The 13,675-nt window shown below is 47.4% G+C and overlaps 1 protein-coding gene and 1 long non-coding RNA gene across 6 annotated transcripts in view; one reads left to right on the top strand and one right to left on the bottom strand.

Annotated features, from left to right (window-relative positions):
• The window catches only part of LOC144680682 (muscular LMNA-interacting protein-like), a 234,053-nt gene that overhangs the window by 32,150 nt on the left and 188,228 nt on the right, over positions 1 to 13,675 (bottom strand). For all 5 annotated transcript variants that reach the window (XM_078541929.1, XM_078541930.1, XM_078541928.1 and 2 more), the window contains 2 exons: positions 12,329 to 12,373; positions 576 to 620 (listed from right to left, as the gene is read on the bottom strand). In XM_078541929.1, the coding sequence (XP_078398055.1) occupies positions 576 to 620; positions 12,329 to 12,373 (90 nt within the window). The remainder of the gene's footprint in view (positions 1 to 575; positions 621 to 12,328; positions 12,374 to 13,675) is intronic.
• The window catches only part of LOC144680686 (uncharacterized), a 462,270-nt gene continuing 452,086 nt past the window's right edge, over positions 3,492 to 13,675 (top strand). Inside the window, exon 1 of the long non-coding RNA XR_013576606.1 lies at positions 3,492 to 3,525. This is a non-coding gene — a long non-coding RNA (uncharacterized LOC144680686). The remainder of the gene's footprint in view (positions 3,526 to 13,675) is intronic.

Here is a 13,675-nt window from a genome sequence, read left to right as displayed (position 1 = left end):
TGACCTCCAGTATTAATTCTTGACACTCCCTTCTGAGGATGTAACCTGATGTCCTCCCACCCCAGCCCACACAGGATACAGATACTCTGCTTTCCACCTCTTCTTTCAAGTCCTCCAGTCCAGCATCCAAAAACCTTGGTGCATGCTCTCTCCCACATTCATTGCTAATTCTTCCAGAGCACAATCTCCAGAATAATCTGAGCACCACCAGCAACCACAATGCACCACCCCCCTTCAAAAGGTGTTGGCTTTAAGTAACACTAGGTACCTGCGGATCTGTCCAGCCATCTAACAGCATGGGGAGTGCTGGTTGCACGTAGAGTCATGGCAATGAACAGGCAGCATGAAGTTGGCACCCTGCCTGCTGTGCAACGAGTGCGTTTTAATCGCATTCTCAATTCCGAGACCAGTTATCTGGGGGGGTTATCCAATCTTGCCCCCAATAAGAATGGTAGTTTGTAGGTTAGCACCTGAAAATGATTATGAAAACTCCTCTATTGTTGTGAAAACGCACTCAGGCCACAGTAAACGGTAACCTTAACATGCCAGGAGGAACAGTCGCAGAGAGTACTTACAGGCCTATTCTCTGTGGACTCCGGTACTGACAGATGGAGATTAGCCTGTTAAAAAAAAATACAAAAGGACATTACAAAGCAGCAGGCACTTTAGAACAATGGATTGCAGAGAGCAAGAGGATGTTGTAGGAAACAAATAGACCAGATAACCTAACTCCAGTGGTTGCTGACAGCATGTAAGAATATATTCTGGGATGACAACAGGCAACCAGCAGCATTCCAACAATGTACCAGAATCTCCAGTAACCATGGGCTACAAGCGGTGGTTAATCCTTCGTATTAAAAAGGAGAAAATTCTAATGTTCCAATTAAGTGCATTGTTCACTTTGGATTTTGAAGTGCACGAGATTGGTGCAGAATAAGGCTGATCTGCTACTGCTTACTTTGCTCCAATGTCAAGGATCACAATTTCACCCTCTGGGTAGAATCGTCCCAGAATTCCACCTAATTCCACTGGTAGGCGTGGAAAACGACGTTTTACCACCGGCCGCAATGGCGGATTTTCGTGCCGTATCGTCCCCTTCCCAGCCTCATTAATAACACAGTCACGGGAAACACGCTAGATTGCTGGCTGACGGGCTCAGGTTTGCCCCACACTGTGAGCTCAGCGCTTCCTCGCTCTGGGCGCCATATTTAAAATGCACCAGAGTGCAGCCCTAATTCATGTCCACAGACCAGGACTGCTCCAGGTGACAGATGACCTCGAAAGAAGACGACAGCCCCCAAATTTAGTGATGCCTCTCTGGGACGCCTGCTGGACGCAGTGGAGGGCTGCTGCGATGTCCTCTAACCCCGGCTCTAGCCAGAAGAGGGCCACCAGAGTCGCCAATTCAGTCTGGCAGGCGGTGGCAGTGATGGTCAGCGCCACCGGAGCACAGAGGTGGTCAGCCATCCAGTGCAGCAAGAGGATGAATGCTCTTATCCATTCCACCAGGATAAGTCAACCACCTCATCACTCTCAATTCACACACTCAAACCCATCACACATCCACAGGGATCTCACATCTCAAGAGAAAACACCACTAACTCTCACACACACCCTCACATCTCCATCAGGCTCATATCCTCTCGAGCTCGTGTCCTCATCCTGTCCATGGCTCCATTCACCACACAAACATTCCACACAGTGCCATGTGACCCGCTCACACTCTCTCCATCTGTTTTCATGCAGGAGAAGCTGGCTCACATCAGCAGATCACCCCCAGACCGGGGGGTGGAGTGGCCCACATTAGGCCTCTCAGTCACTTTGAGGAGTGTGCCATTATGTTGACTGGTAAGGACATGGACCCTGCCTACAGCGACGGTGAGGTCGGTGAACAGCCATGTGAGGATCCTGCACCACATCATCCCTCTCTCAACGCAACTGAGTGCTCTCTCTCCTGCCGTGCACGACATATCTCTACATTGGTTCACAGGGAGCTCTGCCAAGTGACTGATGCCCTCAGCCAGCCAGTCCCTCAGCTCCATCCAAGTCCTCACCTCCAGCCAAGAGGACTCTTCCTCCATTGAAGAGCTGGAAATAAGCAGCCTGGAAAACCCGTCACAGCGCCTACCCACACCCTCCACCAGCGCAGAGACACACACCTCGGTGGGACCTAGGTCTAGAGCAGACTTGGGTTCACAATCTGGTGGTCACCACACAGACATGTGTCCGCAGGAGGAGGCAGGTTCAGCCAAGCTCCCTGGCACTCAGAGGGCTGCTGCGGAAGAGGCATCTGTGAGGTCTGAGTCAGATAACAAGCCTCTGGATTCGGCCTTCCACCTCACCCTGGAGAGTCAGCAGAAGGTGGGGGAACAGCACACACAACTGTTGGAAGCTCTCAACAGAGTGGCATACGAGTTAGAGGAGTGCATCCACCTGCTGTCTGATGAACAGGTGCCCAGACGTGCACATATGGAGGTCTCAATGGGAAGGATGGCAGATGCCATGGAGACCCGAGTCCAGCAGAACGCGGAGATGCGCACAGACCCGCACTCCATTGCGGTAGCCATTGGTGAGTTCCTGCAATGGCATCATGAGGGGGAAATGGGGCACCTCATGTCCCTGCAGGTGTTCCTTCCCTTCAAGGAGTCAGGCCAAGGCTGTCGGCCACCTGAAGTGAGGGGGAGCAGCAGCTGGACACCCCTGGGTCATCCACTCAGGAATGTCAGTGGCTGTCCACTCCCTCTGAGTCCCCTTTGCTTGTGATCTACTCGACCTCATCCTCCGTCACTACAGAGGCCCACAGGAGGGCAGCCAAAGCATTCTGGGGCTATCAAGGTCTCAGCTCTCCAGAGGACACATGCCAAAGTCATCAGGGGCAACAGGGTCAACCATTGCACAGGATGTCCCCATCCCTACTGCGGATGTCAAGGCAGCACCTATAAGAAGGGGTAGGCCTAGAAAAGTTAAGAAAATCTGATCACAAGTGGTTGCACGGGTGAACACTTTTTTTTATTCATTCATGTAATGTGGGCTTCGCTGGCTGGGCCAGCATTTAGTGCCCATCCCCAGTTGCCCTTGAGAAGGTGGTGGTGAGCTGCCTTCTTGAACCACTGAAGCCCATGTGGTGTACCCACAGTGCTGTTAGGGAGGGAGTTCCAGGATTTTGACCCAGTGACAGTGACGGAACGGCGACATATTTCCAAGTCAGGATGGTAAGTGGCTTGGAGAGGAACTTCCAGGTGGTGGTGTTCCCATCTATCTGGCGCCCTTGTCCTTCTAGATGGTACTGGTTGTGAGTTTAGAAGGTGCTGTCAAAATACCCTAGGTGAATGCGAACAGTGCATCTTGTAGATGGTACACACTGCTGCTACTGTGCGTCAGTGGATGTGGTGCCAAGCAAGTGCTTTGTCCTGGACGGTGTCAAGCTTCTTGGGTGCTATGGGAGCTGCACTCATCCAGGCAAGTGGGGAATATTCCATCACACTCCTGATTTGTGCCTTGTAGATGGTGGACAGGCTCTGGGGAGTCAGGAGGTGGGTTACTCATCGCACGATTCCTTGCCTCTGACTTGGTCTTGTAGCTACAGTATTTATATGGCTAGTCCAGTTCAGTTTCTGGTCAATGGTAAACCCCAGAAGGTTGATAGTGGGGGGGTTCAGTGATGGTAATGCCACGGAGCATCAAGGGATGATGGTTAGATTCTCTCTTGTTGGAGATGGTCATTGCCTGACACTTGTGTGGCGCAAATGTTACTTGCCACTTGTCAGCCGAAGCCTGGATATTGTCCAGGTCTTGCTGCATTTGGACATGGACTATTTCAGTATCTGTGGAGTTGCACATGGTGCTGAACATTGTGTAATCATCAGCAAACATCCCCACTTCTGACCTTATGATGGAAGTAAGGTCTTTGATGAAGCAGCTGAGGATGGTTGGGCCTAGGACACTACCCTGAGGAACTCCTGCAGTGATACCCTGGAGCTGAAATGGCTGACCTCCAACAACCACAACCATCTTCCTTTGTGCTAGGTATTACTCCAACCAGCGGAGAGTTTTCCCCCTGATTCCCATTGACTCCAGTTTTGCTAGGGCTCCTTGATGCCACACTCAGTCAAATGTGGCCTTGATGTCAAGGGTAGTCACTCTCACCTCACCTCAGGAGTTCAGCTTTTTTGTCCATGTTTGAACCAAGGCTGTAATGAGGTCAGGAGCTGAGTGGAACCCAAACTGAGCATCAGTGAGCAGGTTATGGCTAAGCAGATGCTGCTTGATAACATTGTTGGTGACCCCTTCCATTACTTTACTGATGATCGAGAGTAGACTGATGGGGAGGTAATTGGCCGGGTTGGATTTGTCCTTCTTGTTTACGGGACATACCTGGGCAATTTTCCACGTTGCCGGGTAGATTCTAGTGTTGTAGCTGTAGTGGAACAGCTTGACTAGGGGTGCGGCAAGTTCTGGAGCACAAGTCTTCAGTACTATTGCCGGAATTTTGTCAGGACCCATAGCCTTTGCAGTAACCAGTGCCTTCAGCCATCTTTTGATATCACATGGAATGAATCGAATTGGCTGAAGATGCTGGGGACCTCCAGAAGAGGCCGAGATGGATCATCCACTCGACACTTCTGGCTGAAGATCATAGCAAATGCTTCAGTCTTATCTTTTGCACTGATGTGCTGGGCTCCTCCATCATTAAGGATGGGGATATTTATGCAGCCTCCTCCTCCAGTGAGTTGTTTAATTGTTCACCACCATTAACGACAGGATGTGGAAGGACTGCAGAGCTTAGATCTGATCCGTTGGTTATGGGATCACTTAGCTCTTAGCAAGTAGTCCTGTGTTATAGCTTCACCAGGTTGACACCTCATGTTTAGGTATGCCTGGTGGCATGCCCTCCTGCACTCTTCATTGAACCAGGGTTGATTCCCTGGCTTGATGGTAATGGTAGAGTTGGGTATACACCAGGGCACGAGGTTACAGATGGTGTTCGAGTACAGTTCTGCTGCTCATGGCCCACAGAGCCTCATGGATGCCCAGTCTTGAGTTGCTAGATCTGTTCAAAATCTATCCCATTTAGCCACATAACACAGTGGAGAGTATCCTCAATGTGAAGGCGGGACTTTGTCTCCACAAGGACTGTGCGGTGGTCATGCCTACCGATGCTGTCATGGACAGATGCAACTGCGGCAGGCAGGTTGGTGAGGATGAGGTCAAGTATGTTTTTCCCTTTTGTTGGTTCCCTCACCACCTGCAACAGACCCAGTCTAGCAGTCTAGCAGCTATGTAATTTAGGATTTGGCCAGCTCGGTCAGTGGTGCTACTGAGCCACTCTTGGTGATGGACATTGAAGCCCCCTACCCAGAGTACATTCTGCACCTTTGCCACCCTCAGTGTTTTCTCCAAGTGGGGTTCAACATGGAGGAGCATTGATTCATCAGCTGAGGGAGAGCGGTATGTGGTAATCAGCAGGAGGTTTCCTTGCCCATGTTTGACCTGATGCCATGAGACTTCATGGATGTTGAGGGCTCCCTGGGCAACTCCCTTTCGACTGTATACCACTGTGCTGCCACCTCTGATGGGTCTGTCCTGCTGGTGGAACAGGGCATAACCAGGGATGGTGATGGTGATGTCAGGGACATTATCTGTAAGATATGATCCTGTGAGTATGACTATGTCAGGCTGTTGCTTGACTAAATCTGTGAGACAGCTCTCCCAGACTAGGCACTAGCCCCCAGGTGTTAGTTAGGAGGACTCGACAGGGCTGAGATTGCCGTTGTCTTTTCTGGTGCCTAGGTCGATGCCGGGGGGGGTCCGTCTGGTTTCGTTACTTTTTTGAGACTTTGTAGCAGTTTGTTACAACTGAGTGGTTTGCAGAGTCCAGATTCCAGAGTCAACCACATTTCTGTGGGTCTGGAGTCATATGTAGGCCAGACCAGGTAAGGAAGACAGATTTCCTTCCCTAAAGGGCATCAGTGAACCAGATGGGTTCAACAATTGTCAATGGTTTCATGGTCATCATCAGACTTTTAATTCCAGATTTTTATTGAATTCAAATTCTACCATCTGCCATGGTGGGATCTGAACCCGGGTACCCTGAGCATTACCCTGGGTCTCTGGATTACTAGTCCAGTGACAGTACCACTACGCCATCACTTCACTTTATAATCTGAAATATATTCATTTTCACTGAATAATGTGTAATGTTTTCTTTCAGCTTCATTGACAGGCTTTGTGAGTCCTCCCACTGTATTCCCCTCCTGACTAGCAGCTCAGCTGCTCGCAGCCGGACCAGAAGTGATTCTGGTGGGAGAAGTGCTTGTGTGCCAGGGCCTTATTGAGCCTCGTGCAAGCACTCTCCCATGAACGCGGAGCCTCCCTACATCACACTCATCTCACTGTCCCGATCATTTTCAATGCTGCCTGCTGGGATTCTCTTTCCGTTGTCCATCTGAGCTGACCTGCATCTCCGCCCACCCACTGATCACACTCCCATGCAGCATTTGTGCCCGTCCAACACGAGGCTCCACTCACTTTCAATTTCGGCAACCATGATCGTGAATAAGTATCTCATCAGCCTCCCCATCCTTTCCCCTCCCCCAGTCCTTTCCCCCATCATTGTGGACCGCACCAGGCATCACCTTCAACCTCCCCACTGTCATCCACCAGCCCAAACCTTTCCCATTCCAGAATATATCCAGGTGAATATGCACATTCCCCATCTTCCTGAGAATCCCACCCCCACCCCCACCCACATTGACCTCCCCGGCCTCCTCTTTCCCACCAGCCATCCTCGCCATCCCTTTTACCATTAACCAAAACACCCTCACCCTCCCAGCCCACTAGCTCCCTCTGCCTCTCTCACACTCTCTCCTAGCACACCCACCCTCAGTTTGCTGCCCAGGAGGCAGCCATTGACTCCACAGGCCCCTTCCCTGCACATTCACCTGGATATCCTCCCCTCGTTACTCACTCCTCCAGTCTTACTCCTACCTCCCCCTGGACAGCTTCCCCTCTCCAAACTCCCTCCTCCCCCCTGGACACCTTGCCCTCTCTGGAGTCCCTCCTTCCCCCCGCACCCACCCCGGACATCTCTGCCTCTCTGAATGCCCTCCTCCTGCCCCAGACACCTTTCCCTCTCCAAACGCCCTCCTCCTGCCCTGCCCCGGACACCTCTCCCCATCCGAGCTCCCTTTCTTACACCTTCCTCCCCCTTGTGCCTACCTCCCCACTTGCAGCATTCTCCCCCATTACATCATCCTACCGCCCATACTCCCTCCCTGCAACCTCTCATCCCCCCGACACCATCGTCCCCCCCACTCCCAAACTCAACCACCGCCCCCACTGCCCCCACCAAACACTTTTGTCCTCCCGCTCCCAAGCTCAGCCCGCCCCGGTACACCTTCCTCTCCCACTCTCAGCTGGGCCTTCCTCTCCCTCGTCGATCAACCGTAGCAGCCCATGGCCAAGACCATGATGTTCCAAAGAAGACCCGAAGCACCAACTGAGACCTCCCATCACTTGTCCAGATGTATCCTGGGCTAGCGTGTTTTCCCGCCGGTGTAACAGTAAATCTGGCATGGGGAGATGATTCTAGTCGGTCCTTACTTTGCATCCCATTATCGGGATTCAAATCGGGTTCACGCCGGCCTCCAGCAGGATTCGCGTGCACCATCTGATGATTTGACGCTGGGGTAAAACCGATTTCTGCCCCTCACACCAAACTGTGTCACCCACCCCGCCCACCCCACACGCCATTGATGCCAGGCACCAACGGGGCCGAACGATTCCACCCTGTATTTTTCTTGCTATTTAATTACAAGACCATCAAAAAATCCATTATATTGATTGCAGTGCAGCCTCAGGACTAGTTCTTTGCTCTGAGCCCCACAGCCCATGTGAATCAACGCTCCAGCCCATTACCCATTAAATCAAAAAACTTCTCTAACGGACCCTGCCCCAGGATGCACCTTAGTGGCAGAAACACGTATCTTTTAAATGTGATGTGTGTCCTTACAACGTAGCTTGAAAACATCTTTTTACGTTTGCTTTCATTACTTATTACATCTGAGCCTATAGTTTCTGCTAGGCAAAACCAGCACGTCCCACCAGAATTTGGTCAATTTGGCATAGAAGATCACTGAATTTTAAGCGCAAGTTATGTAGAGTGTAAATTGCATTTCCACCTGAATATTTCGGATAGTGGGGTTTCCCTTCCCATCATCCGAAGAGTCGGTGGGAAATACATCCCCCCACCCTCACTCCCAACTCTGACTGCCCTGCAGCCATTTCACACTCAAATGAGCATCATTTGGCTGCAGGTGGGACTTTCGATCCTTACCTGGGAAGAAGTCCCGCCTTAGACAGCTGCCAGCCAATCTCATTGGCCGTCAGCTCTCTAGTCCCTGCAGCAACAGGAGCTGCAGTGGACAGAAAAGGAAATGCTTCAACATGTCACAGCCTATGTCCTGGGACCGGACGGCAAGGTGGGTTTCGGGGGTTCCAGGGCAGGGAAGGCCTGGGTAAGGTGGAAAGTGGTGATTGGGGTCGGGAGAGACCCCGGCAGGGGAGGGAGGTCCAGCGGCCAATGGATCTTAATGGGGTGGTAGGGGGAGGGCGGTGCCCGAAATCAGGAGGGGGCTCCCAATGGAGTCGCACCCCCATCCCCCCTCCACTCCCCGCCCGAGATCTAAGCCTGTTCATTTCAGGCTTCCCCTACGCCAGGTAAATCCTCCCACCAGCCTAAAAATTGAGGCTGGGCGGGAAATCGCCCTTAAGTGGCCAAAAATGGGGCAAGAGCGGGCAGCCCATTCAAGTCCTTGCCTGCTCCAGCGTAAAATTACTGCGAGGTCGGGGCGGGCGGGACCCCAGAGGGAATCTCGTTTCTTCAATTTCACGCTCCCCACCACCCCCTGCCTAAAATTCCGCCAGCAGGGGAACATGAATTTCAGGCCACCGGTTTACAAAAACATTGAGCAGGAAGCTGGTCCCATTCATAAATCTGGCCACACCTCCACATCGAAAAGCTCAGCATGGCAACTTATTACTGACTGCGACCATTGTAGGCCTTCGAGGAGGCTTTCCAAATGAAGCTGTAGTTTTAGGTACAAATTTATAAATCTTTTAAAGTCAGTTTCAGATATTTAAAGTCATGCTATTCACAGGTGGACAACAGGTACTCTTTGTAAAATGATTTTTTTGTGACAAATCCAAATCCAGCTTCATCCATCATCTTTCTGCTTGCTGACCTACACTGGCTCCCGATTAAGCAAAGTCTCAATTTTAAAATTCTCATCCTTGCTTTCAAATCCTACCATGGCCTCACCCCTCCCTTCCTCTGTAAACCCTTCTAGCTCTAAAACCCTCTGAGATATATGCACTCCTGCAATTCCGGCCTCGTAAGCATTCCTGGTTTTAATGGCTCCATCAGCTGCCAAGGCGCTAAGCTCTGGAAATCCCTCCCTCAACCTCACTTTTCTCCTTTAAGATGCTCCTTAAAACCCATCTATTTGACAAACTATGGCCATTTGCCCTATTATCTTATCTGACTTGGTGTCAAACTGTGTACGATAACATTTTAATATGTTACAGATGCTATACAAATGTAAAATGTTGTTGTAGTCATAAAATTGTATCAGGTTTCTACCCTTAAATATAATCAAGGAATATTTTTAAAGTGGGAAAAATAAATTGAAAATAAAACATAAGCAATTATGTTCTATTCCACTGCCCGATGGTGGGAGTTCATTGAAGAATTTGGGTTTTTGGCTATGCAAATAAACGAGTTTGAGCAGAAACTTGAACCATAACTTCATTTCAGAAAAACAGCACTATTTGCACCAGATCACAGATTGTGCCCAAAGTGGAAACTCCAATCCTGATCTTTAAAAATAGAGCATAGATCCATTATAGCTTGGCTAAGTGATAGTGGGCTAGCATCTGAGTCAGGAGTCTGGAAATTAAAATTCCACTCTGGGACTCAGGCTGATACTTCACGACAGAACTGAGTGAGCACTGCATATTCAGAGATAGTGGGAATGAAATTCAACCTCGGGTAGACTGCAAAGTGCATGATAGCAGATTTGCTGACTGTTACGTACGTCCCATCCAATTTCTCTTCCCACTGAAGCCAATGTTCAGGGGAATATATAAAACCCCATGGCATCTATTTGAAGAGCAGTGGTGTTCTGCAAGCATCCTTGGCAGAATGCTTTCCCCAAACAACACCATTGGATAAAGTAGATTTACAGGTTATTTATTTCATTGCTTTTTATGGGAGACTGCATGCGAAACATCTGTCATACTTACCTACTGGGAGGCTGCATACAAAACATCTGTCATATTTACCTACATTACAGTGACTAAATTTCAAAAGTAGTCCATTAGCTAAGAGAAGTCTTGGACATGCTGGCAACAGGAAAGGCTCTACATTGATCTATAGGAAGAACTTTTATTGACCAATAACAGGTCAAACTCTCAAATTGTTTGCAGACCCACTTTTGTACAAAAAGCATGCATAACCACTGTCAAACAGTATACTGTCCTTTCAAAGTCCTTATATTGTATGTTTGAACTGTCCACCGTAGTTTAAAAACATTCAAAATTCAATTACTTCATATCAGTAATACAACTTTTCATACACTAAAACTTAAAGTTATAGAATTGGTAAGTTTTCTTTTCAAAACATTGTTTTCATGAGGCAAGGGATGTTAATAATGGAGTTGGGAACTTTTTCTATTTCGGCCGCCTGCCTGACAGAGACAAGCACTCGCAGCTCAGGTACAGCACAATTACATGTGATGTGTAGATACTTCTAACCTGTCCCAAGAATGTGTACCCGCCTCACCTCACAAGAGCACTCGACACTGCTTGAGTGTGAAACTTTTCCACAGATAAGCTACTGCCTCCTCAGCATTCAACACCCACAACATGATCATCACTAGACCACAAATTATCATGTCTCTCCCTTAATAGATTCATATATCTACCATCCAGCCCTGTAAACATGTTTGTTTTATTATCTAGTATCTCTATGTCCTCAACATTCAAACCTTTTTTGATCTATTTCTGACCAGTGGTGTCTCTAATAAATACTTCAATGATACATTATTGAGCACATTATCTCAGGGTGGAGGTGGTCTCACTAAAAGTAAACAGGTTGCTTTCCTCAATGGTTGGAGGAAAACACACTTAAAGTTATTGAGGCCTCTTGGATCTCTGGTCCCATGCTAAATAACACTTGGGAGAAATTCCTGTGTGCTGTTCTTAAACTGATGAACATGTTCAAGTGAAGTTATTCTGTTCTCTGTTTTACCAAAAGTTGTTCATCAATTCGTTTCATGAAGTTGGAGGACTTTGTTGATCTGTGGATCTGTACCATCAGCACTTCCCTCTGAAATGAGGGATAGTTAACCACAAGTGAAAAAGGAGTGGTATGACCAAGATGCTGATGTCCCATCCAGTACAAAACAAGGCATGCAGTTCATATATACCTTGAAACAAAATTTGTACTAACAACGGAAACAGCAAACAAAATGAAAACGTACCCAATGACAGTTCTACCATCAAAGTATACAAATAATGAAAAGCCCCCTGTAGTTCTGTGGGATCTTTAACATCTACCTGAGAGAAGAGATAGGACCTCAGCTTGGCATCTCATCTGAAAGACAACTAGCACCTCTGACAATGCAGCACTAACCTGGTACCATACTTGAGTATCAGCCTTGATTTTGTGAAGTCCCTGGAGTGTGAATTGAACCCTATTTGTATTTAAAAACCATCTTCCCTTTTTACTTTTAATTTCTAATTTATTTTCAATTTCTAATTTGTCTTTTCCGATAAAGCCAGCTAATGTTGGTTGGACTGTTGGATCAGCAGGAACTTGAAGACTATAAAGTTGGAAGTAAATGTCACTATGCATGAATGAGGTTTGTGTTTCTTAAATGCTATCCAAAGAAATCTGAACCTTGGAGTTTATGTCCCTGCATGGATACAAGAGAGGAGGACGTAAAAAAATGCCACCCACCCTGCTCGGCACCCCCAGTCCCATCCATCCAAGTCATACTTGATGGTGGTCCTGAATAACCAGCCATCAGTGGGTGTTGATTACAATGAGACATATGTTTTGCATAAAGCACAAGTTATTTGAGGGGAGAATTAAACTTTTCCAGGTAATCATTAGCAAGGTTACTATTTTTGGCATCCCACAGCAAAAGTAGAACAACTGTAATCCTACAGAGTTTCATTTTGAGTACTGAATACTCAATATATCCTCTCTAGCAAGTCAGAAAATCTGATTGCACTCAACATTTATCACAACAAAAAAAATACTCACATATTTGGTTTCTCTCCCAGCTGACTTTGGTGTGGGACTAACATGCTGGAAAGGAAAAATATTCAAGGATTACCTCTCAGCTGACATGGAGGGGAGGGGTAGCATTCTTCTTTAGTGGCACTTGAGGCAATTATTTAAGAATCTTCGAAAACAACAGGCTTCAAAATAGGTCAGCAAAACATAGCAAAGGCTGAAAAGCTTTTCGTAAGAATTGCAATTTATTAGAGGCGTAGAATTAAACTTCAAAAGACAATCTAAGGACCTCCACTGTTTTTAGCTTTTCACAGTTTGGAACATATTTTGTTCTTCTTAGGTCCAAAGTGGATGACCTCACATTTGCCTACATTGAAATCCATTTGCCACAGTTTTGTCCATTTGCTTGATCTATCAATATCTCATTGTTATTTTATGCTTCAATCTACACTGCTCACAATATGCATTGTTGTCTTATTGATTACAAAATTCCTCACCCTTCAAAAACATGATTAGCGATGAGGGTGTTGAGCAGAGTTTTTGCCTCAAGGACACAGATTTCTGCAGTGTCATCTCCTGAACAAAGTGCACAGAAACATGTATGAAAATGCAGGATTGAGCTGCACTTTTAACTAGGGGCATTACATGACTTCCTATCATTGTAATTGGCACCATGCCATTTACTGGTGTAGGAGTTATTGTGTAGAATTCTGTAACCCGCCCAGTGGATTTAAAATCTAGCAGATTTTTAAAAAAAGGTACAAGAAATAATTTGGCAGCGGTTGATCATCTAAGCTTTTAAATTGGAAGGACAAGTGTGACCATCTTTTTCCCGGAAGCAGTAGAGTATGAAACAATCATAACTTTTTTAAATGTCTAGGGAATCTAATTTTTTTTTTAAAAGAGTGTTTTAAAGGGACTTTTAAGAGGCTGCATCAATTGTAAAGGGATTGATTGTAATTTTCTTTGGATAATAAGAAATACTGGTCCATGTGACCTGGTGACCCTTAATCTAGAAGCAGTACCATCAGGAGGGAAGTTAGACAAAAGTCATGTGGCATGACACAGAGAAGATAGACAAAAAAAGACTACTGCTGTAACGAGGTTAGGACAGCTGGAGGGTAAAGGTGACCAGCACACAGGTGCAGACAGAAAGAGAAAGCAGACAAAGGCAGAAAGAGGAAACACGTTGAATTCTTGTGAGGTGAAGAAAATGACTCTTAGGAGGAGGTCAGTTTTTCTATTTCGGCAGAAAAGGAGACAGGAGCTCCTGAAGGCAACACGAAAGTTAGCTAAAAAGGTTTAAAGCTTGGGAGGCAGTACGAATAGCTTGGAGATGCTGGAGAGCTGCATGGTTTTAACTTAAGTGGCAAA

Source organism: Cetorhinus maximus, chromosome 5, assembly GCF_964194155.1.
Source record: "Cetorhinus maximus chromosome 5, sCetMax3.hap1.1, whole genome shotgun sequence".
Taxonomy (NCBI): Eukaryota; Metazoa; Chordata; class Chondrichthyes; order Lamniformes; family Cetorhinidae; genus Cetorhinus; species Cetorhinus maximus.
This window is presented reverse-complemented; position numbering and strand designations above follow the sequence as displayed.